This window comes from Haliaeetus albicilla, chromosome 1 (genome assembly GCF_947461875.1).
Source record: "Haliaeetus albicilla chromosome 1, bHalAlb1.1, whole genome shotgun sequence".
Classification (NCBI taxonomy): Eukaryota; Metazoa; Chordata; class Aves; order Accipitriformes; family Accipitridae; genus Haliaeetus; species Haliaeetus albicilla.
The window spans coordinates 28,973,999-28,993,125 of NC_091483.1; the positions used below are offsets into that span (position 1 = coordinate 28,973,999).

General features: G+C 40.8%; 1 protein-coding gene across 2 annotated transcripts in view; it reads left to right on the forward strand.

Annotated features, from left to right (window-relative positions):
* SLC39A8 (solute carrier family 39 member 8) overlaps positions 1 to 19,127 on the forward strand; it is a 50,859-nt gene that overhangs the window by 22,252 nt on the left and 9,480 nt on the right. Inside the window, exons 1-5 of one of the 2 annotated variants that reach the window (XM_069783710.1) lie at positions 2,553 to 2,800; positions 9,610 to 9,778; positions 15,470 to 15,639; positions 16,179 to 16,301; positions 17,473 to 17,637. In XM_069783710.1, the coding sequence (XP_069639811.1) occupies positions 2,606 to 2,800; positions 9,610 to 9,778; positions 15,470 to 15,639; positions 16,179 to 16,301; positions 17,473 to 17,637 (822 nt within the window). In that variant the 5' untranslated portion in view covers positions 2,553 to 2,605. Of the gene's footprint in view, positions 1 to 2,552; positions 2,801 to 9,609; positions 9,779 to 15,469; positions 15,640 to 16,178; positions 16,302 to 17,472; positions 17,638 to 19,127 lie in introns of those variants that run through there. The other variant, XM_069783717.1, reaches the window with a different exon arrangement.

The following is a 19,127-nucleotide window of genomic DNA, read 5'->3' on the forward strand; positions in this document are numbered from 1 at the left end:
TTGGGGAATACTTGGTTTACAGTGTACAAACAGATTGTTCTTTCAGTTTGAAGAAAGAGAATTTGGCTCTGTTAGTATTTGGCTAAGCTTTATCAGACTTGACATGAACAAAGATCAGACTTTTTGATTGGGTCTGTACAGAATATACACAAAATTTGGAGTAGTCCTTCAAGTGCTATATGTACAGTTTGAAAGGTACATGGCCTCTGGTCTTCTTGTTAGTATGCCCTTCTAGTTCTTGCGGTCTTTTTTGGTAACACTCAGTTTAGAAACTTTTTATTTCTTTTAAACTAGAGCAGTATGAATGCATCACTCCTTGAGGATAAGTTTTGGCTGTCTCTCAGAAACAGAGCAGGATTCGTTCTGCAGAGGATTGGCAACAGAGAATAATTCTTAATTGAATTATCCAGGACTTCCTTGAACTTCTCAGCATTATGCAAATATGGGCCTAAGAACTAAAGCAAATATGAGTTTAATTACACTAATTTAAATAATCCTTTATATTTCTGTTACTGATAAAAAGGAAGTCTTAAAATAATCAATTTTGAGATTAACCTTTTGGCCCTGCAAAACAGAGCACTGACAAATCTTTTTGATGCAACCAGCAACCTGTTTTGATTTACCTGTTTTAACCAGTTTGCTGTTGTTTCCAGTTTATCTACTGGTCATAAGGCACTTTTGAAATATACCTTTTTAAAATTTCAGAATGCCTTCAATAATTGACTGTTACTAAAGCTGTGTTTAGAAATAGACACACTGAAGAAGAAAGTATAGGAGGTACTAGTTCTGCTACTGACGTAGCTGCTGCCTAAAGAAGAATCTTGTGATTCTAAGCAGCAAAGGAAATCTTGTGTTGATTTCTCTGGAAGAGACCCAAAATGCACACTTACATGGAGAGGTGGGTGGGGTGGAGCATCTTCAGCCACAGCTGGTGGTGTAACCAGCGCAGACGGGGACTGTCATTTGAAACAGCTTGCAGCTAAATTGTGCCGGGGCTCTTTTCAGCTGTCACCAAGGAAGTATGAGGGAAGCATGAAAGTATATTAGCTATTTGGGCTCTAATTCAGAAAGAGTAACAGGTTTTCCAGTAGCAGAATTTATATGATTGTAGCTCTATCTAGAATTGTATTTTTTATTTCCTGGTAGTGGGTTACGCTGCTGGCATTTTTTTCCTGCTAGATGCTTTGTGCATTGTGGTATGGAAATTGTTTATGAAGAATTTGTCCAAAGGAGATTTGTGGCTTGTGAGTATCTTTTACCGTGCCTCCTTCATAGTGCTGCTACCTAGACTGTTACCCAGACTGCTTGGCACATGCGGTACAAAATTCGGGTTTCGGAAAATTTGGAATGGGGGACAGCATCTCAGCTCATGTAATTCAGCACAGTTCCACAGAGGCCGAAATGAGAATCTGTTTAAAAAACTCGCCTCTGAAAATGCGCTGTCTCTGCCCACTACAGGGATATATGTAAGAAATTTTGTAACAGGCAGTTACAGAATAACTCATTAATAGTACAAATCTCTCCTGAGCTGGAGCTGCCACTACAGGGCTGCTGTCCTGAAGCATGAGCATTTTCATCTAGACCGCTGAGCGACAGCCCCCGGGATAATACCTGTGAGCAGTTGCAATTTCCTCAGATTGTTAAAAAGCACGCGTGAAATAACACGTTTTTTTGGCGCATTGAACCTTCCGAAAATGGTAGACGAGGTACAAATCCCTGTCTCAACCTGCGGAAGGGAGGGGGCCCGAGAGAAGCGAGTTGCCTAACCGGCTGCCAGCCGAACGGAACGGCTCGTTCCAAGGTCCAGGTGCCTCGACTGCGGCGGAGATACTGCCGGTGAGGTGTGTGCGGCGGGGCCCTACCTGCCTGTGTGCCTGGCCGGGGCCTGGACCTTGGCCTCGACTGTCCCATCTGGCCGGTCGTGGGTCGTCACGGCAGGTGGGCGCGGGGCCTGCTCGTGGGGCCCAGGCGGGGGGGAGGGTGCCGCCCGGCAGGTAGGGGAAGGCGGGCAGGCCGAGCTCAGCAGGTGCAGGTCTGGAAACGGCGCTTGGGGCAGTTCAGGGAAGACTCTGCCTCACGGACGCCTCTGACGGCCTTCTGACTCTTGGCCCCCGGGCCCGGGCTGGCAGCAACCGGGAATTTTGCAGCCTCCCCCCTTTGCCGGCGCGTGAGGCCGTCTCCGGGCAGCCCCCTGCCACCCTTCTGTCGTGACACGGGGTTACGGGGGCGGGGGGGGGGGGGGGAGGGGGAGCCCTGCGGCTGCCCTCGGCCCCGGGGCCGGCGGGACTAGGCTGACGCTCGGTAAGCAGCCCGACGCCGCGGCGGGGACCGAAAAGCGGGACGGCCAGCGGCCGAGGGCCGGCGGGGGGGCGGCGCCCGCCCCGTCCGGAGCGGCGGGGGCACCGCCGCGCCGCCCGCCCGTCCGTCCCGTCCCGTCCCGTCCCGTCTCCCCACTACGCCCCCCGGGGAGGGGCCGAGGCGGTCGGGCGCCGCTCCCGCCCCGCGGAGCCCCGGGCGCGCGGGCAGAGGCGGCGCGAGGGCGGTGCGGAGGGGCTGCGCCGTGCTGGGCGCCCAGCGACACTCGCCGCGTCCCGCGGGGCTGGAGATGCTGGCGCGCGCGGCGGCGGCGGCGGGGGCGCGGGTCGCCCCGGCCGCGGAGACCTTCGCCGACGACGTGCTGCGCGTGTTCGGGGCCAACCACAGCCTGTCGGCCGGGCAGCTCGCCGGGCTGCTGCACCGGCTGGGCGCCGCGCCGGCCCTGGGCGCGGTGCTGCCGCTGGCCCACCTGCACCACAACCAGGTACCGCGGCGGACCCCGGCGCGGTGGTGGCGGCGGCGGCGGCGGCGGGAGCCGCTTCGGCTACGCGGCGGCGGCGAGGGGAGGGCTGGGCTGGAAACGCACGTCCAGGGACAAGGGCGCCGAGCCGGGTGGGCAGCTCCGTGGTTTCTTGCATCTCGTCGCCGTCGTGTTTCCTCACGTTGAAGCGGGGAGGGAGGGAGCAAAGGTGTCCTGAGGCGCTGGGCCCGGGTTTCGGGCGAAGGTACCGGTCCGCTGGTGGGACCGGCTTGCGGCGGGGGGGAAACCGGCATCCGTGAGCTGCTCCCTGCCGCCGTGCGGGGCTGCCCGGCGGATTAGCTCTACCTCTTCGTCGCTCCGCTCTTAAGCCGGCACTTTTCCTGGGTAGACAGCATTTGGCCGACAGCAAAAAGCTTATGAGAACCAGCTAGTGTTTCCCTCCGGGAGTCGTACGAGCAAACCTTCAGGACTTGTTAAAATACGATTGTGGTGCGGTAGCGCAGACTTGATTATAGACAGGGCTACTCGCGTAAAGAAACTTTTTTGGAATTTTTCACATCTTCCATCTAAATTGAGGGCAAAGTGTACGCCCATCAATTAATCTGTTCAAACCTGTTTAAAATGGTGTTTAATTTACTGACTAAGTATCATCGGAATATTACTTTTCATGAAAATATTTCACTCTGGTGTCTCCATACAAAACTTGGACCTCGTTGCTACTTTTAAAGTCTAGGTAATTTCACATCTCTGTAGTGTCCTAGACTAAGTTTGTTTCCTTGAGGGGGAATCCTGAGGCTGGTGGAGATTTCCTTTTGCTCAGGAATCAGGAACATGAAGTCAGTCATGAAAATGAAAAGGAAGCAGGGGTGACTGTTTGCTCTGGTTTGGTTCCACTCCCTAAGAAACAGAAGAGGCATGGTTCTAGGGACCTTGAGAAAATTTTTTTACATTTGGAGTAGTAGCTTTTTTGCTTGTTCTGTGAAGGAGACAAAACTTGGATAAGCTCCCTTTGTTTTAGAAAGAATGCCAGAGGTTTAATTGGGTGTTAATGCCACGAAATCAATGTAGTATTCAGCATAAGCATGGCAATATTTGCCAAGAGTCACTGCTTTCAAATCTCACAAATTGAACACTGTTCCAACACAGTGTATTAAAAACATAAACATTCCCAGCCACAAAACTAAATACAAGTTTGCGGTGTTGAATATGGCTATGAAAAGGAGCTTTCTTTAAAAGGGCATAGAAATGAGTAGATTCTTCAGTCCTTCAGGTTTTCCCTCTGCAAAAGCACGTAGCTCTCGTACACAGGCTTTGGCACAGGCTACAGAGGAAAGAAAAAAAAAAAAAAGTAATGCTCTTTCTTATTACTGTAAATGCACGTTCCTCATAAGTCATTTGAAGTTTAACTGAAACAAATTTTTTTACAGGCCTTTTCTAGTTGTGTCCATTTTGAATAATGTCTAGGGTGCCATACTGAAATGTGTATACTTTTTGCCGAATTACTTGTATTCTTTCTTAAAATTGGCCTTACAGCTCCTCCGTCAGCTAGTACCATTTAAGCAAGTGCATTTTACCTCCTGGCTTTTGATTCCTCTCCGACGTTAGGTATATCAATGACTTCAGGCAGCTGGTGCATGCAAATGCATGCTCATACCAAGTAAATCATACATGATCATTTTCAAACACCGTGACTCTTTGTGCTTACAACTTGATAATTTAGAGTAATCTACTGGTTATGACAGAATACATCAAGTGGCCTAATCTAACTGTGTATTGGAAGTCATCAGAAGCCTAAGGGATACCGATTCTCTATGGAGGAAAGCAAATACCTCTGGAGAGTGATTCAGGTCTTTCTCAGGTAGGCTGAATCCATTCAGACTGCATAAATATCTGACTGTAGGAGGAAACAAGGTTTATCTTAGACTTTCAGTTCTTAACTTCAGTGTCCAGGTAGGTGTCCAGGTGCCTGACTCCTAGACCTTTCTTCCAATCAATGCACCCCTGCTCTATCAGAGAGTTCCTCATCCAAGCCTGAAGTAATTTTTAGCAGAGAGCTGATCTGTAAGGGACAAGTGATACAGCACTTCAAAAACTGGCAGGAGGGAACAGTCTCTGTTCTTTTATCCCAGTATTAGTGTTTAGTTTTAATGTTTCATTTGTAACATTTTTGGTAAGCCTATTAATCTCACAAGAGAAGATCCACCAGAAGCTGATCCATTTTCTTAAAGATTGAGTCTGGATGTGAAGCCAGAAGATGATGGATGCATGATTTCTGTTTTCCTTTGATATGAGGTTGACGTGAAAAGATAAGGGAGAAGAAAAAATGATTTAGTTTGTTGATGATGGCGTTTGAACGTATACTCCTGTAGGCATTGATGGTTAACTTGTGCCCTATGTTGTCCATGAAGATGCTAATTTTTTCCTGTAAAAGACAAAAAAGAAAACAAAATTTTTGAGTACTGTTTTGGAATGGTTGATTGAACTGTCTCCAACTCCTTATGCTTTTGGTTTCTTTTTTTCCTTTCATCATGCACTTTTATAATATTTTGTGCATATATTTTCTTGCTCTTCAGTTTTTCTGTTAGGATTAAATTACATGCTCAAAAGTTTTGGTCAACATGGAAGGTAAACGGGTATTGGAAAGAAAGCTTGTTAACATCACTTTTATTTTGTGCTTTGACATAACCAGTAGGTGCTAAAATCATGCTCAAATTTCCTTCTTTGACTTTTCTAAATCTATGTTTATGCCAGTCTAGATGTTATGCCTGAGTACCGTGTTGTAATATAACGCATTTTAATTTAAAAAAATCCAACATTTGGGCAAAATGAAGTTAAAATATTTATTAATATTCATGATCAGATATAATAAATTTTCACCTCAAGATGAGTTAAACCCCAGTAACTTTAGTGTTTCAGATAGACTAGAACCAGGCTAGTATCTACTTTGATTTTGGGTTTTTTTGGTAGTATTTCACTAGTTCAAACTTGGGCTTTTTGAAAGAAGGGGGAATGGTCTGACACAGTGTGGCTTAAGGTCTTGATCCAACACCATGATGTGATGTTGCCTGGCCAGTGAGAAGATCGATAGGCTTAGTTGTTCTACCCTCTAAGTGTCTTATTTCTACAATATCTTCAGCAAATTTCAGCATTCATGGACAGTTTTCAGCTCCCAGCAAGAACAGCTGCCTTGAACATGTTGGGGTGTGTATGAAACCCCTAAAGCACACAAGTGCATTCAAGAAGCTTCATCTGGTTTGACTCTTTCTCGTGGAGTGCTGCCTGTTGAAGGCACAGTCGTCTCCTAGCATCCAGTTCTTATGTGTGCTGAGTGAAGGAAAGGTGTCACCACATCAGCATTAGATGCTTTAATTTGTTACAGGTAAGTTGAGGAAGTCATAGTGATAAGTCTCTATTTTGCCTTATCCAGGCTCAGGCTAATTTAAAAAAAAAAAAAAAAAAAAAAAAAAAAAGCTGGTCGGGTAGGTATTCACTGGATTCTTTCTTTGCTCTTGCTACTGTGTGACCCACTGGTCAGCCCTGGTGTGGGCTGGGCTAGTATTTAATCTGGCAACATCTAGAAACTGCAGTCAAGGTTGCTGTTGGGTATCTTAGTACTTCACATGTGGAATGCTACAGATAAAACAAAGGTAGAGCAAAGATAAGAATATGTCAGAGGATCAGAAAAGGGACTGAGGCATTTACAAGGTGGTTGTTACTGTAGCATTTTTTGTAATTTTCCAGTTAGAGGTCATCTCTGCATTATTTTTGTCTGAGCAGTTATCCCATCCTTTCCTTCAAAGGATGTGGTGAGCTGGCATCTGCTTTTCATTTATAAAGATACCGACGTAAAGAGATTCTAGTTAGTTGGGCATCACTTTATTTCATTTACCATCTTAAAAAAAAATAAAATCCCATATTGGTCAATCATTTTTGGGAGAGCCTTACCAGGAGAAAAGTAAACATCTGTTTGAATAACCCAGTTGATGGTTTAATTTTTTTAAGTCTGAATACTTTGTAATTGTGTAAATTTTACTGACTTAAGTCTTTCACAATTTTGATGAAAGCATTTTTTAAATGATTTTTTAACAGTTCAGGGACATGAGCAGTTATGTCATATCTTTTTTGCAATTGTTAATTAAATACTGGGTGACAGTCACATTACAGCCAGTCCCCTCACCTAATCGCTATAACAAGGCTTACTGAATAGCAGGGGACAGACATGATGGTAGACTTGGTGAGCTGGGACATCATTCCCAGTCCCCTGTTCCATGAGGCTGTATTTCCTTTCTGCTGAGATCATCCATCAGTCTTACAAAATAAATAGCTTATGTTTTTACAGCAGTGTGGCTGTCTTAATGTATTTATCCTCCAAAGATAAATGCAGAGTTTTGCAGTGTGCAAACATGAGTAGCTCCAATCCAAGGCTTCTAATAGGTTTAATCTTTTAATTAATCCTTTAATTGTGCCAGTGAACTCGCGCAAGCTTGCTTTTTAGCTCTTGGATGTATGTAGGAGTTTACTGAGAGGATGAGGTGACTTATAACAATGAATCATTTATAGGAATCATTATCCTCTGGGTTTGTCCCTGATGAAAATAATAATAGTAATTAAATAAAATGCTGTTTCTCATCTTCACATAAAAGAGCTCTTGTCCAATGGTATTTCTTGCTTATTTGTTTGTATGTAGCCAAAGTCACAAGTCTCAAGTTTACTAATGCATGCTGTGTCTGATTTATTTTCTCTCCATAATCTGTTTTTCTACCTACAACATGGTTTGGATTTTTGTGAACTAATATTAATACTAATATATTAGTATTTTAAAATACTAGTAATCCATTCTTTATTTATAGGAACAAGATAGTTAAAGATTATTTCTCTTAGAGATAGTTATGTTACGAGTTCTCAGCTCCTGCTGGCTTGTTTTTCTAAGGGCTTTTCACTGCAGACTTCCAGAAATGGCTCTACGAGCCAGTAATACAAGAAGCACCATATAGGAACTATTCCTATAGACCACAACTATCCTCTCTTTGTTTCACACTGCACGCATTAGCCATGTATTTTGCCTTAAATGCAGAGTTAACGGTAAAATGTTTAGACACGTGACCAGTTTAGAAAGCTCCAGAGGTTCATGTATTGGGCTGTTAAAGACTGTATTTTCAGTGATGATTTCTCTCTGCACTACTTCCATTGAGTTTAAATGGAGCAACATGCTTTAAAACAGAAAAAACATTTTCTGTTATCTAGCTATATTTATTTTGTATGTGATACTTTGACATTAGCATTGACATTGAAAGATGAAAGTATATGCACATCACTTTTATATATTTGAGTCTTTAACGTCTCATGGCCTTAAAAAAATTTATACTTGCGTTTAAGTTCAAGCATGTACTTGAGTGCTCTGCTAGACTGGGTCACTAAAGAGGAAGGACAGAAACATCCTGGATGTAGTTTAGCTGAAGTCACTTGAATAGGCCTGCATGTTCTCTTCCTCCAAGCTAAATCAGAGATAGTCACATTCAAATGATGTGTGCATGCCTTTCACCTTTTGGACAGTGTTAGAAAAATATTTATTAACGGAAGTGGAAGTAGCTCTGTTGAAGTAAATGACTTGCAGTTGCTTTGGCTTATCTCTAGAAAGAATTTGCTTTATAAATAATAATCTTGAATTATTGGAGGACTGCTGTGGAATCCAAAGGCTAGCAAAACTGAAAAGAGCAGGGAATGACTATTTGTTTTTATTTTGCTAAGGCTTCCAGTGCTCTACGTTTACAACCACACTGAGATTTGCTACAGGGGCATTTATGCTTTAACTTGGTGTCTCATATGGAAGGAAAACGTTTGACTTTTTTTTGTCTTGAGACTCAAACTTGGTATGTGTTTGTTGTACAGCAATAAGCCAAATCACTTTTGTTTACACCCAAAAAAGAACACACTTTCCTCATTGGTCATTGTAGGAAATAATGAATGTGAATAAACGGAGAGTGTTAGATGGAAGACTTCAGCAGTACAGAACTGTTCGTATAAAAATATCCCATTTTTCTGTAGATGTATGTTTCAAGATATTTCATGGTTTGTCTTGTATCTTTTTGGTTGAAAATAATGAACAGAGCAACAAGCCCTGCCACTGGCCTGGTTTAGCACTGCTAAGTACATTTATCCTTGACCCATTAGATACTGTTATGTCCTGAGCTGAAGGCAAAGTGAAGATCCCAAGTAAGAGTTTATCTCATTGGAGTATGGGATGGTTTTATAAAACAACATTTACTGTTAACAATTATTGCTATAAATTGAATGAAAAGTTTTGAGTGCTGCTAACGTTCAGACCATTTTGAAACAGCTAATTTGGGGAGATAAATAAGAAGCATTGTCGTAAAGCAGAAGCGGTCACTTACATGAATAAGAAGTCACTGAATTACCAATCATTTGTCACTGAGATTTTAACTGTATCTAGTCTGCTCTTAAATTTTCATTATTTTGTGATTACATGAGATTTTAATTACTTTGAAGCTATTTTTCTAAATATATTGTAAAGTTTAAGTGTCCTGGTTCATGGGGCATAAGATGTGCAAATGTCTATTTAGAACATGTTTCATTGATTTGTGATTTTATCTTACTTAAAATACTTTGAATCACTTCTGCGTCACATTAAGCAATCACAGTATTTTCATCCACAGCATACAAACACTGTGTACACTTCCTTGAAAATGCGTTACAGTATTTTTATGTTGTAATTCTTGGATTTCTCAGCATATGACTTATTTTTTTGGTTTTGCAATAATGCATTAAGTTGGCAAAATCTCTTTTTGTTCCAGTGCTTGACCGGTGAGGAAATTTTTTCTTTGCATGGGATACCCAACAACAGTCACATATCAAATTCAAGCTTCTCTACAATATGTCCTGCTGTTTTGCAACAGCTAATTTTTCACCCGTGTGATCATCGGGAGAACTTTGTGGATACATCTAAACCACAATCTTTACAAGGTTAGTTAATATTAATTGCATTAATACTGCGACTGGAGTGGGGTTTTTTTAGGGGAATGGTAAGCATTTATCTATACGTTAACAGGAGTGTCTTGTTTAGGAGGATATAGTTGTAAAGTGGGAACATAACATTAAAATGCTGTTTCAGGTCAGCAGACTATCTAAACAAATACCCTATCTCTTGACAGTTACCTATTCAAAATGTTTTAGAGAAAGGTGAAAGAACCAAGTAGCTAGTTATGGAATAAGTTGCCCATTAAAGGAAGAGTCTTTCTGACCCATTTTATTTGGATAAATGATTTGTGCCTTGAAGCATAAGGACTCGCTAATAGCTGGTTAATAGGAGAGAAGAGGGGAGTACAGAAGGGAAGTTTGTACTGGTGATTTACAGTGGGAAATCAGACTTAGTGGGATGTGCATGTATCAAGGCAACTCAAGGTAAAATTATTTACTGCATTCGAGTGGAGTTATTTGCGGGGGGAAGTCATGACATCAGGGGAGCCAGTGACTGTTTTACTGAGGAAAAATACTCATATTCTTTCCAAACCTCAATTCCTGCTTTCATGTCATCATCTGTGCTGCCCCTTCTATGTGGAACATCATCACATGGCTGAGTTGCCTTAATCTTCCTTCCTTCTACTTTTCTCGCTATTATTTCTGTATTTATTGTGACAGAACTGTACAGTGCAGTAAAAAATGTAGGAGAGGGAAGACTCAGCTGGCTAATGAAGTCACTTGTTGCACTAATAAGTATCAAATATGGAATGGTCTATTTATTTGACTCAGTATTCCAAATAAATTTATTGTTCCAAAGGAGTCAGCTGAATTAAAGTTAAAAGTTAGGATGTTGGATGAGCAGGTGCCTAATGACAGCATTAATGAGCAGAGATACAGCAGTGTTTTACATAACTTTTGAAACTTTAGTATTAATAACATTCTGATTAATATAAGTGATGATATTTATTAAGAATTACAGATCATTCCTAAAACGTAGCTGTGTCAGTGAATAATTAGAATTATATTATATGTTATAATCACTGAAACCATGGCATCAATTTACCACGGTTGTTCTAGGTTGCTTATACCATATAAGGGTGCATATCATCAAGAAGTCCGTAATATCTGCACTGGAGGGTAGGACCTGTCTTTCTCTTTTTTTTGTTTGGGGGCTGTTTAAGTAGGTTGTACATGGAAAGCTTGGCCTATAGTTAACCTCTCGAGCTATTTAGACCATCCCTCTTGTTTTTCTTTTATCCTTCCAGCTCAGAAGCAATGTCCAGTAGCCAGATAAGCAAGACAGCCCTCTCCCTGCCCCTCCCTTGGCTGCAGCACAAGAAATCTGCGAGGCCCGTGGTTAGGGTATTTTAAAACCACAAGTCTATGAGGCTGTGACACATGGTGGTACCTATTTTGGAAGGAGATTCACAGAAAGGCCCGGTGCCAAATGCAGATGTTGATTTATGCACACCCCCACCCCATCCCAAAATGAATCTGTATTGTAGCAGCATTGAGACCAGCTGATTTCAATTACTACCCATGAAGCAAAATCCTCTGTGCATGTTTCCAGCTGCACTACATGTGAATTTTCTGCCCAAAGTCTCCCACACACTTAGCAATATTCTGTCTTCCAAAATATGAACAGGCAAGACATACAGAAGAAATTAGAACAGTAAACTTTATGGGACAGCTACTTGCAATAAAAAAAAAAAGTGCTGCCGAAGCACAGTAGAAGTTAAAAGGCAGCATATAGCATGTCTTTTTCCTTGGGGTTTGCATAAATCACGTCTAACCTAGCTGACCTGAGGCCCTCACTCATGTCCTTCCTTTTCTTGCTTCTCTGAAAGATAATAGGGAGGTGTATAGAGCTGCATGAAGTAGCTGGAAATGCCCGGTGGCATTCCTTCTGTCCAAGGCAAACAGGTTCTGTGTTCTCCGCTTGGCTTGTTCAGAAAGGTATTCATACCCTTATTTCCTCTTCGTCCTAGGAAAGGGTGAAGGAAGACCCTGAGCCTGCCTCAGGAAGGTTACTTGCATTCCTGCCATTTAATTTTTTTGATTTCTTGTGGCTTTGGATATCTTGGCTGTCTCTTTGTTGGGGCCACAGTTCTAGAACTGGCAAGAAGTTGACAAAAGCTGACCGTGTCACCAGTGTCAGGGGGAGCGAGTGTGCATCCTGAGTGGAATGCTCTGCTCTGATACATGAAGTCAGACTAGCCAGCTTTCTGAGATGCCTGGACTCATGAAAAGCTTAGTGTGGATGGAGTCCTAGTGAATAAAACCAATTTTGAGACAGCAGTGCATACATGATATTGTGAAATATGGTCCATAATGCAGGAACTTTGGCAACATTGATTGTCTTGGAATTTTATCACTCCTACCCCCACTGCAATTTGTGGTATTTTTCTTGAAGTACCAGTTCCCGTAATTGTGTAATTATGGGGTGATCTTTTTTTTTTTTTTTTCTTTCCCATTACACTTCAGGTCTTTCTGAACTCAAAGGAAAGCTTGCCACAAGGCCCAGAAGCACCTTCCTGGAGAACACATAAGAAAGATCTCAGATTTATTTTATTCCTTTAAAAATTTCATTAGTTTAAACTAGTCCCCATACTACTGAGGTTCATTGCAGGATCTGTGGAATGCCTAGGGTGGATAATACTTAATTTATTCTTTCACTGTCTGAGGTTATTTAATAGCTTATTTTAATTCTTCCTTATTCTTCCACTTTGGGTGAGTAAATCAGAAACAAAATATCAATATGTAAAATCCCAAGTTCTTTGGGCTGTCCAGATCTAGGACATAATTTTAAAAGTAAAATCACATCTATCTTCTGGCGCCCCTAATCCCTGGTAAATCAGGAAGAATAAAGGCTTTTCCTTTTACTTTTTTTTTTTTTTTTGGTGACAAAAGGGGATACATACCAGTGGATTAGAATATGTCCCTGCTTGTGAGCACAGGTCCTTTAGTACGTTAGGAGACATCTCCCATTGCATTAAGCGTACAAAATGGTGACAGTTGTATCATTCATAACATGTACTTCAAGTGAATTGTCCCAGTATGTTTTGCTGTTCTGAACAAAGAGTACCAGCATGAAAGTTAGACCATTTGTTAATGAAGCATGTAGTATTGTGAGAACTTCTCTCACAATTTGGCAATAACCTATTTTTCTGTGTGTCCTGGTTTCAGCTGGGATAGAGTTAATTGTCTTCCTAGTAGCTGGTACAGTGCTATGTTTTTGAGTTAGGTGTGAGAAGAATGTTGATAACACACTGATGTTTTCAGTTGTTGCTAAGTAATGTTTAGTCTAAAGTCAAGGATTTTTCAGCTTCTCATGCCCAGCCAGCCAGAAGGCTGGAGGGGCACAAGAAGTTGGGAGGGGACACAGCCAGGGCAGCTGACCCAAACTGGCCAAAGGGGTATTCCATACCATGTGACATCACATCTAGTATATAAACTGGTGGGGGTGGGGGGATCGCTGCTCAGGGACTAATTGGACATCAATCGGTGGGGTGGTGAGCAATTGCACTGTGCATCATTTATATATTCTAATCCTTTTATTATTACTGTTGTCATTTTATTAGTGTTATCATTATCAGTATTACTTTCTTCTTTTCTGTTCTATTAAACTGTTCTTATCTCAACCCACGAGTTTTACTTCTTTTCCCGATTTTCTCTCCCATCCCACTGCGGGGGCGGGGAGTGAGTGAGCGGCTACGTGGTGCTTAGTTGCTGGCTGGGGTTAAACCATGACACTGTGCTTGGTTTTAAGCTCCATAATCCCATCATTTTTGTCATCCACTGATCTTACACACACAACTTGTAAATTTATCCTCTTTGTCTTTTGTTGTAAAAAGTAATTAGCACTGGCTTTTAAAATTTTTTTTTAAACTTGTTCTAATTTCATGTGTCTGATGAAGTAATTTGGGCAAGTACACTAAATGCTTCATATCTGATAAATGGGGTTTTTATTTTGTTAACTCAGTTTAAAATGTATGTTTTGCACAGAATAACTTGTAGTTGTCATCCATATACTAAACTGAAAGAGGCTCATGCTTCTATAGTAATCCCAAAGTGTAAACAGTGGTTTGTGACTCATGATGGCATTGGAAGCCCATTTGTTTATTATAGATTTGATTACAAAAAGATATTTACAAGCTTAATTGTCATGTATTTTAATGGAAATTAATATCCTGTGTAGCTTAGTGAATCTACCCATATCTAGTTGTGTGTTTTTCCCTCTCTGTCTCTCTCAAAAATGGCAAATGAATGTTCTAACTGGCATTGATTTACCTTCTGCAAATGCTTTAAATGTTTCTAATGCTTTCTGTTCTTGACATAATGTAAAATTCATTAAATCTAAAAATTGTGACACTGTGCAAACAAAGTAGAGCCATTCCAGCTGCAGGGGAGGAATCTGGTTTAGTGTGTTTGCTGATTGGGTTGCAGGAAAAGTTAGGCTGCAGATTGTAATCTGATCTGTTAGTTTCTGCTATGCACAAAGGAATTTATGGTAACTGCTCTACATACATATTGTAAAGTTTATAATGATGCAATTTGCTGGATTATACCACACTGTTCTCATATAGCCAACATTGTGTTGGCTTTTATTATTCGTGTTTTATTTTTATAGACAAACCCACTGTCTATGTGGTAACTTTGTGGTTCTGTGACATCACTTGAGGCAGTGTTGTAGACCTCCTCAGTGCAACCTTTAAAGCTTTTTTCTCTGTGCTCACAGGGACTTGAGATGTCACTGGGAAAAACAGTAGTCATGCATAGAGGCACAACTTTGTGTTGCTTATGAACAACAGCAACCACCCCCCACCCCCAACCTATAATTCAGACTCCAGAATAATTATGGTATGGCTTTGTACAAGTCCTGGTGTCTGAACCCTAAAAGTCTGGGACTATGCTTATGATGAAGGAAGCCAAGTTATGGTGAACGCTGGTGCATTTGACACTTCTTAGGAAAGGTTTTCCCCATTGTGTGCCTAAATCACATGTCCATCTTTTTGAACCTAGAACCTCTTTTTTTATATGCTTTCATTTCTCTATTATAATTGTCTCTACTATGAGCTATCTGCCACCTCACCTGTTTGATAAGCAGTGATGGGCAGCATTTTCAGTCAGCAGAACTACTTTGAATTAGAGGAGAAGGAGGGCTGTTAGGAACAGAAAGTTACCTCCTCAGGATGATTTGAAGGAGTCATCCTTTATCAGGAAGGATTTGTGAATCCAGTACAGGCAAGATAGCAGACTTTCTATCTTGGAGTTCCTTTGGAGAAAATGACAATTGGATCTAACCCTGGACTAGTAAGAAGTTTTGTCTTATGTCTATGCTATAGCTACTTTGACTGTTGGCCTAAGCCTGAATTTTTATTCTTCACTGGCTGTAGAGAGACCTGATTTATACTAGCAGCAGCAGATAGGCTATCCCAGATCTTACACTAGCACAGTTTCCTTTTTTAATATGGTAGTCCCAGACAATGTTTCCAGATATTTACTTTCTGCAGGTATGCATCTTAAGTATCTATGCATTTTAAGATTTTTGTGTTTGTGAAATATAATTTCAACCAGGGAGCCACTCTTTTTCCCAATTCCATGCCAATTTAGCTGTTAGAAAAATCATGAACAGCCCAAACTGGGTGTTACACTAAAATATTTTATTTTATTTTTCTGCTTGTTTATCCACAGTTTGGGGATTTGGGTTCCTGGCTGTGACTATCATTAACTTGGCATCACTTCTGGGATTGATTTTAACTCCTCTCTTAAGGAAGTCATATTTCCCCAAGGTTTTAACCTACTTTGTGGGCTTGGCCATTGGTACTCTCTTTTCTAATGCAATTTTCCAGCTCATTCCAGAGGTAAGCAAGGGGAATCATTATTTGTTTTGCGTACTAGTTTCTAAAGTGTATTAATTTTAGAAGCATGCTGCAGTGGGTTTCTGTGTGTGGGCTGCAATCTCCAAAGAGTTGTGGGTGGGCCTCAGTGCCATTAGCTACCATCTCTTTCTGGCTGGGTGAGCAGGGCCATCAAGATCTGTGTGTAGTTGTGCCATGGGAAAGATCAAGGGTTATTCTGCTTCTAGACAGAGAAATGCATTGGATAAAATTCTAGTGAACTTTAATGGGCTACAGGTTAGAACTTCCTCTTCTTGCACTTTACTACTATGTTCTGTATGTAAAGTTCTACTGAATTCAGAGACGGTTAACATTTAATCCAAGTTAAAAAAAAATCTAAAAAGATCAGGATCTTTCATAATTTCAGCCTCCCGGAAACTCATGGCCAGTAGAAAGACAGTCTGTATTTTAGAGGAGTATCTGTGTGTGTGTGGCGTTTGTTTTTTCTGGAAATGTACTAACATTACAGACTAATTTGCATTGCTTTTTTTCTTCACTGTTAGGCATTTGGGTTTGACCCAAAAGTAGACAACTATATAGAGAAAGCAGTTGCTGTGTTTGGTGGATTCTATATTCTCTTCTTTGTGGAAAGGATTCTTAAAGTAATATTGAAGATCTATGACCAGGTAATGAAATGTATCACTAACTGAACAAGCCTTGCCTTGAAGTACCTGTTATATTTTATGAGATACTCGATAGTTTAATAAAATGTGGGGTTTTTTTCCATTTTATCTGAGGAATTCAGCCTTACCGCATGTTCTGATATATCTGTTTAAAATCCATATGGATAGGGGAAGCAGTCTCACTTTTTTGAGGGAGTTACAAGCAGAACTGGGAATAGAATCCAGATGTGAGTGTGGTCTGCTGTCACTGGCGTATGCTCTAGTTGCTCTCAATGACCAAGTTGTTGCCGTGCTAGATAAATGCATCAGAAAAAAGTGGAAATATGTAAGAGCTGGAGAGAACGGAGTCTGCCCATGGAGCTCTCCTTTGGGCAGGAGAAATCAGTGTAACATATATACCTTATTAATAATCTGTAAAGTGTAACTGTGCTGACAGTGCCTGAATCTCACCGTCAGTAACTTCAGCTCTGTGTTTCCCTGTGTTCTGGTACACAGACCTGCTTTAGTGATGCTGCAGTTATCCCTATTGCACAGGGCTCTGCTCTCTACCCCTATGTCAGAGTACTTGTTTTCTGTGTACTCGCATGAGTGAAGCTGTATTTGTCTCAGAGAAGGGCCTCTCAAAATTTCTGGTCCTCTCTGCTCATGTCTTGTGAAGGAAACTGTCCTGTCTTCCTACTCTTACCTTATTTAAGGTCCACTCTCCCAAACTGTTGCTGATATTGAAGATTATGAAGATCATCTGTCCCTCATTTGTAATAACTGCACCAAAGACATAAATAGAAAAAATGAATTTGTCGCCCTTTATTTTTGGGATCAGTTGACAAAGGCTAATAAGCTCTATTGACAAGCAGCCATGAATAACTAGTAATTATTGATCACTTATGGTCAGGTGTTCAGCTTAGGAGGTTCTATATAAAGATATAAAAATGAAAAATCCTCACATGTATTCTGATTAGCTAAAAGTAAGAGTTAAGTTAGGAACTTAGATATGTTTGGAGTTCATTTAAACTTTTAAATGTTTACTGCTGCCCATTTAAACATTTACTTGGTGATGAAAGCAAGGCAGCATGAATATGATGCCTTCACCATTTCTTTTTTGGTCTCTATTTTCTTATGTTTCTTATTTTGCTTTTGTTTTAATTAGCTACCTACTTATTTATTTGTCACCTAGACTGGCCATATTGACTCTGAGAATGGCGAACAGAATTCTCCGGATAAGGCTAACCCACCCAAACCACTATCATCCAGAAATGGGGGGACGTGTTATGCAAATTCAGCTGTCATAGAGAGCAATGGAAATCTTGGTTTTGACAGCATCAGTGTGGTCTCAGCACAGGTATGAAAATTGTGTCTATTTACTTATTTTATCCCTGCCAATTATATAAGTATATCTGAGGGGAGAGTTACTATGAATTTTTATTACTTTTATCAAGTTTTTGTAGACTTACAGCTTATAACTTGCTTGAGTCCTACAAAAAAAGTGGGTTTTGGGGGCAAGCTTACAAAAGCTGAATGATGCATTCGGTTTATATCCAACAAAAGAGCTAATTAGTATCAGTGTCAGGATGAGTAGGACAGAGATATATATTTAATCAGATAATTCAGTTAATTTTGATTTTGTTGTTGTTGTTATTGTTTTGCATAAAGAGTGATAGTGTGTTTTAGTGTTGCATGATCCATATTGTGTTCCTGACTATGTAAAGCTGTAAGTGTGAGAACCTGATTCCTCTGAATTAATGATTAATGAGGAAAACTAAATACAGTAACTTTCATGCAGTATATTGTGAGCACTGCTTGTGCTAGTCCAGTATATTTGGATACTGTGGGAATTATGTAGGTAATATGTTGAGACAGAAGCCGTTCCTCCTGGTTTAAGTATTATTTTCTTTCAGATTTGTTCTCTATGTTTCTCTGTATTTGTTTTCATACTACAAATATGACTTCCTTCTGTCTGAAAAGAAAATGGAAGCAGGAAGAGAAAGGTGGTGTGCTTCTTTATGCTTTTCCCTGTACAGGGAGGAGCAGTACTGTCCCTTATTTTAAAAAAATAAAAACACAGAGAAACAATTCCTTGATGGCTAAGGCAGATTTTTTTCATAGTAAAGATTTCTGTTTTGCCACCCATGTTCTTTAGCCAGTAAGTTATTTGTGGGGAGTAGTGAAGAGCAGAAGAGGAAGCCAGAGGCAGGCCCTAGCAGCCAGGAGAGAATCTTAGAGTTCTGCATTGACCCTGCAGGCTCACAGGGCATTTGATACTTTAAAGTACCAGAATTGTACTTGTCCTTACTGTAGAAGTGTCATGAAGTGTGGTGGATACTGGGCATTTTAAAAACCAGGAGAAACATGCTTAGTAATTAAAATTGCATGGGCACCAAGAGGAAATTAGTATTATGAGTGTCCGTAAACTGTATTTTGTAGATTTATAAAACAAACAAAAGAACCCTCCGCTCTGTGGGGAGACAGTCATCTCCAGTGGTATGGGTGTTGTTTTTCTGCCCTGTTTACCAGAATTTTTATCTGGACCTCTTCCATTATTACGTTTTGGCTAGCCATCTGCTTATGTATAACGTAAACATAACAAAAACATACCATATATTATAATAATAAAATGTAACTGTATAGCATTTATTTCTAGCAACTAGTTTAGATGCAGTGCTTGTGATCATAAAGTATTGTATGTCACCCCAAGATCCATTGTGGAATATTCATAAATCTCCTTTTACATGCAGTCTTGATTTTAAGAACTTAAAATTTCACAAAGGTTCTTCTCCTCTACTTATTGTTCTTATGAAAATTCATGCTTTCCATTCTTTCTTCCTCTCCATT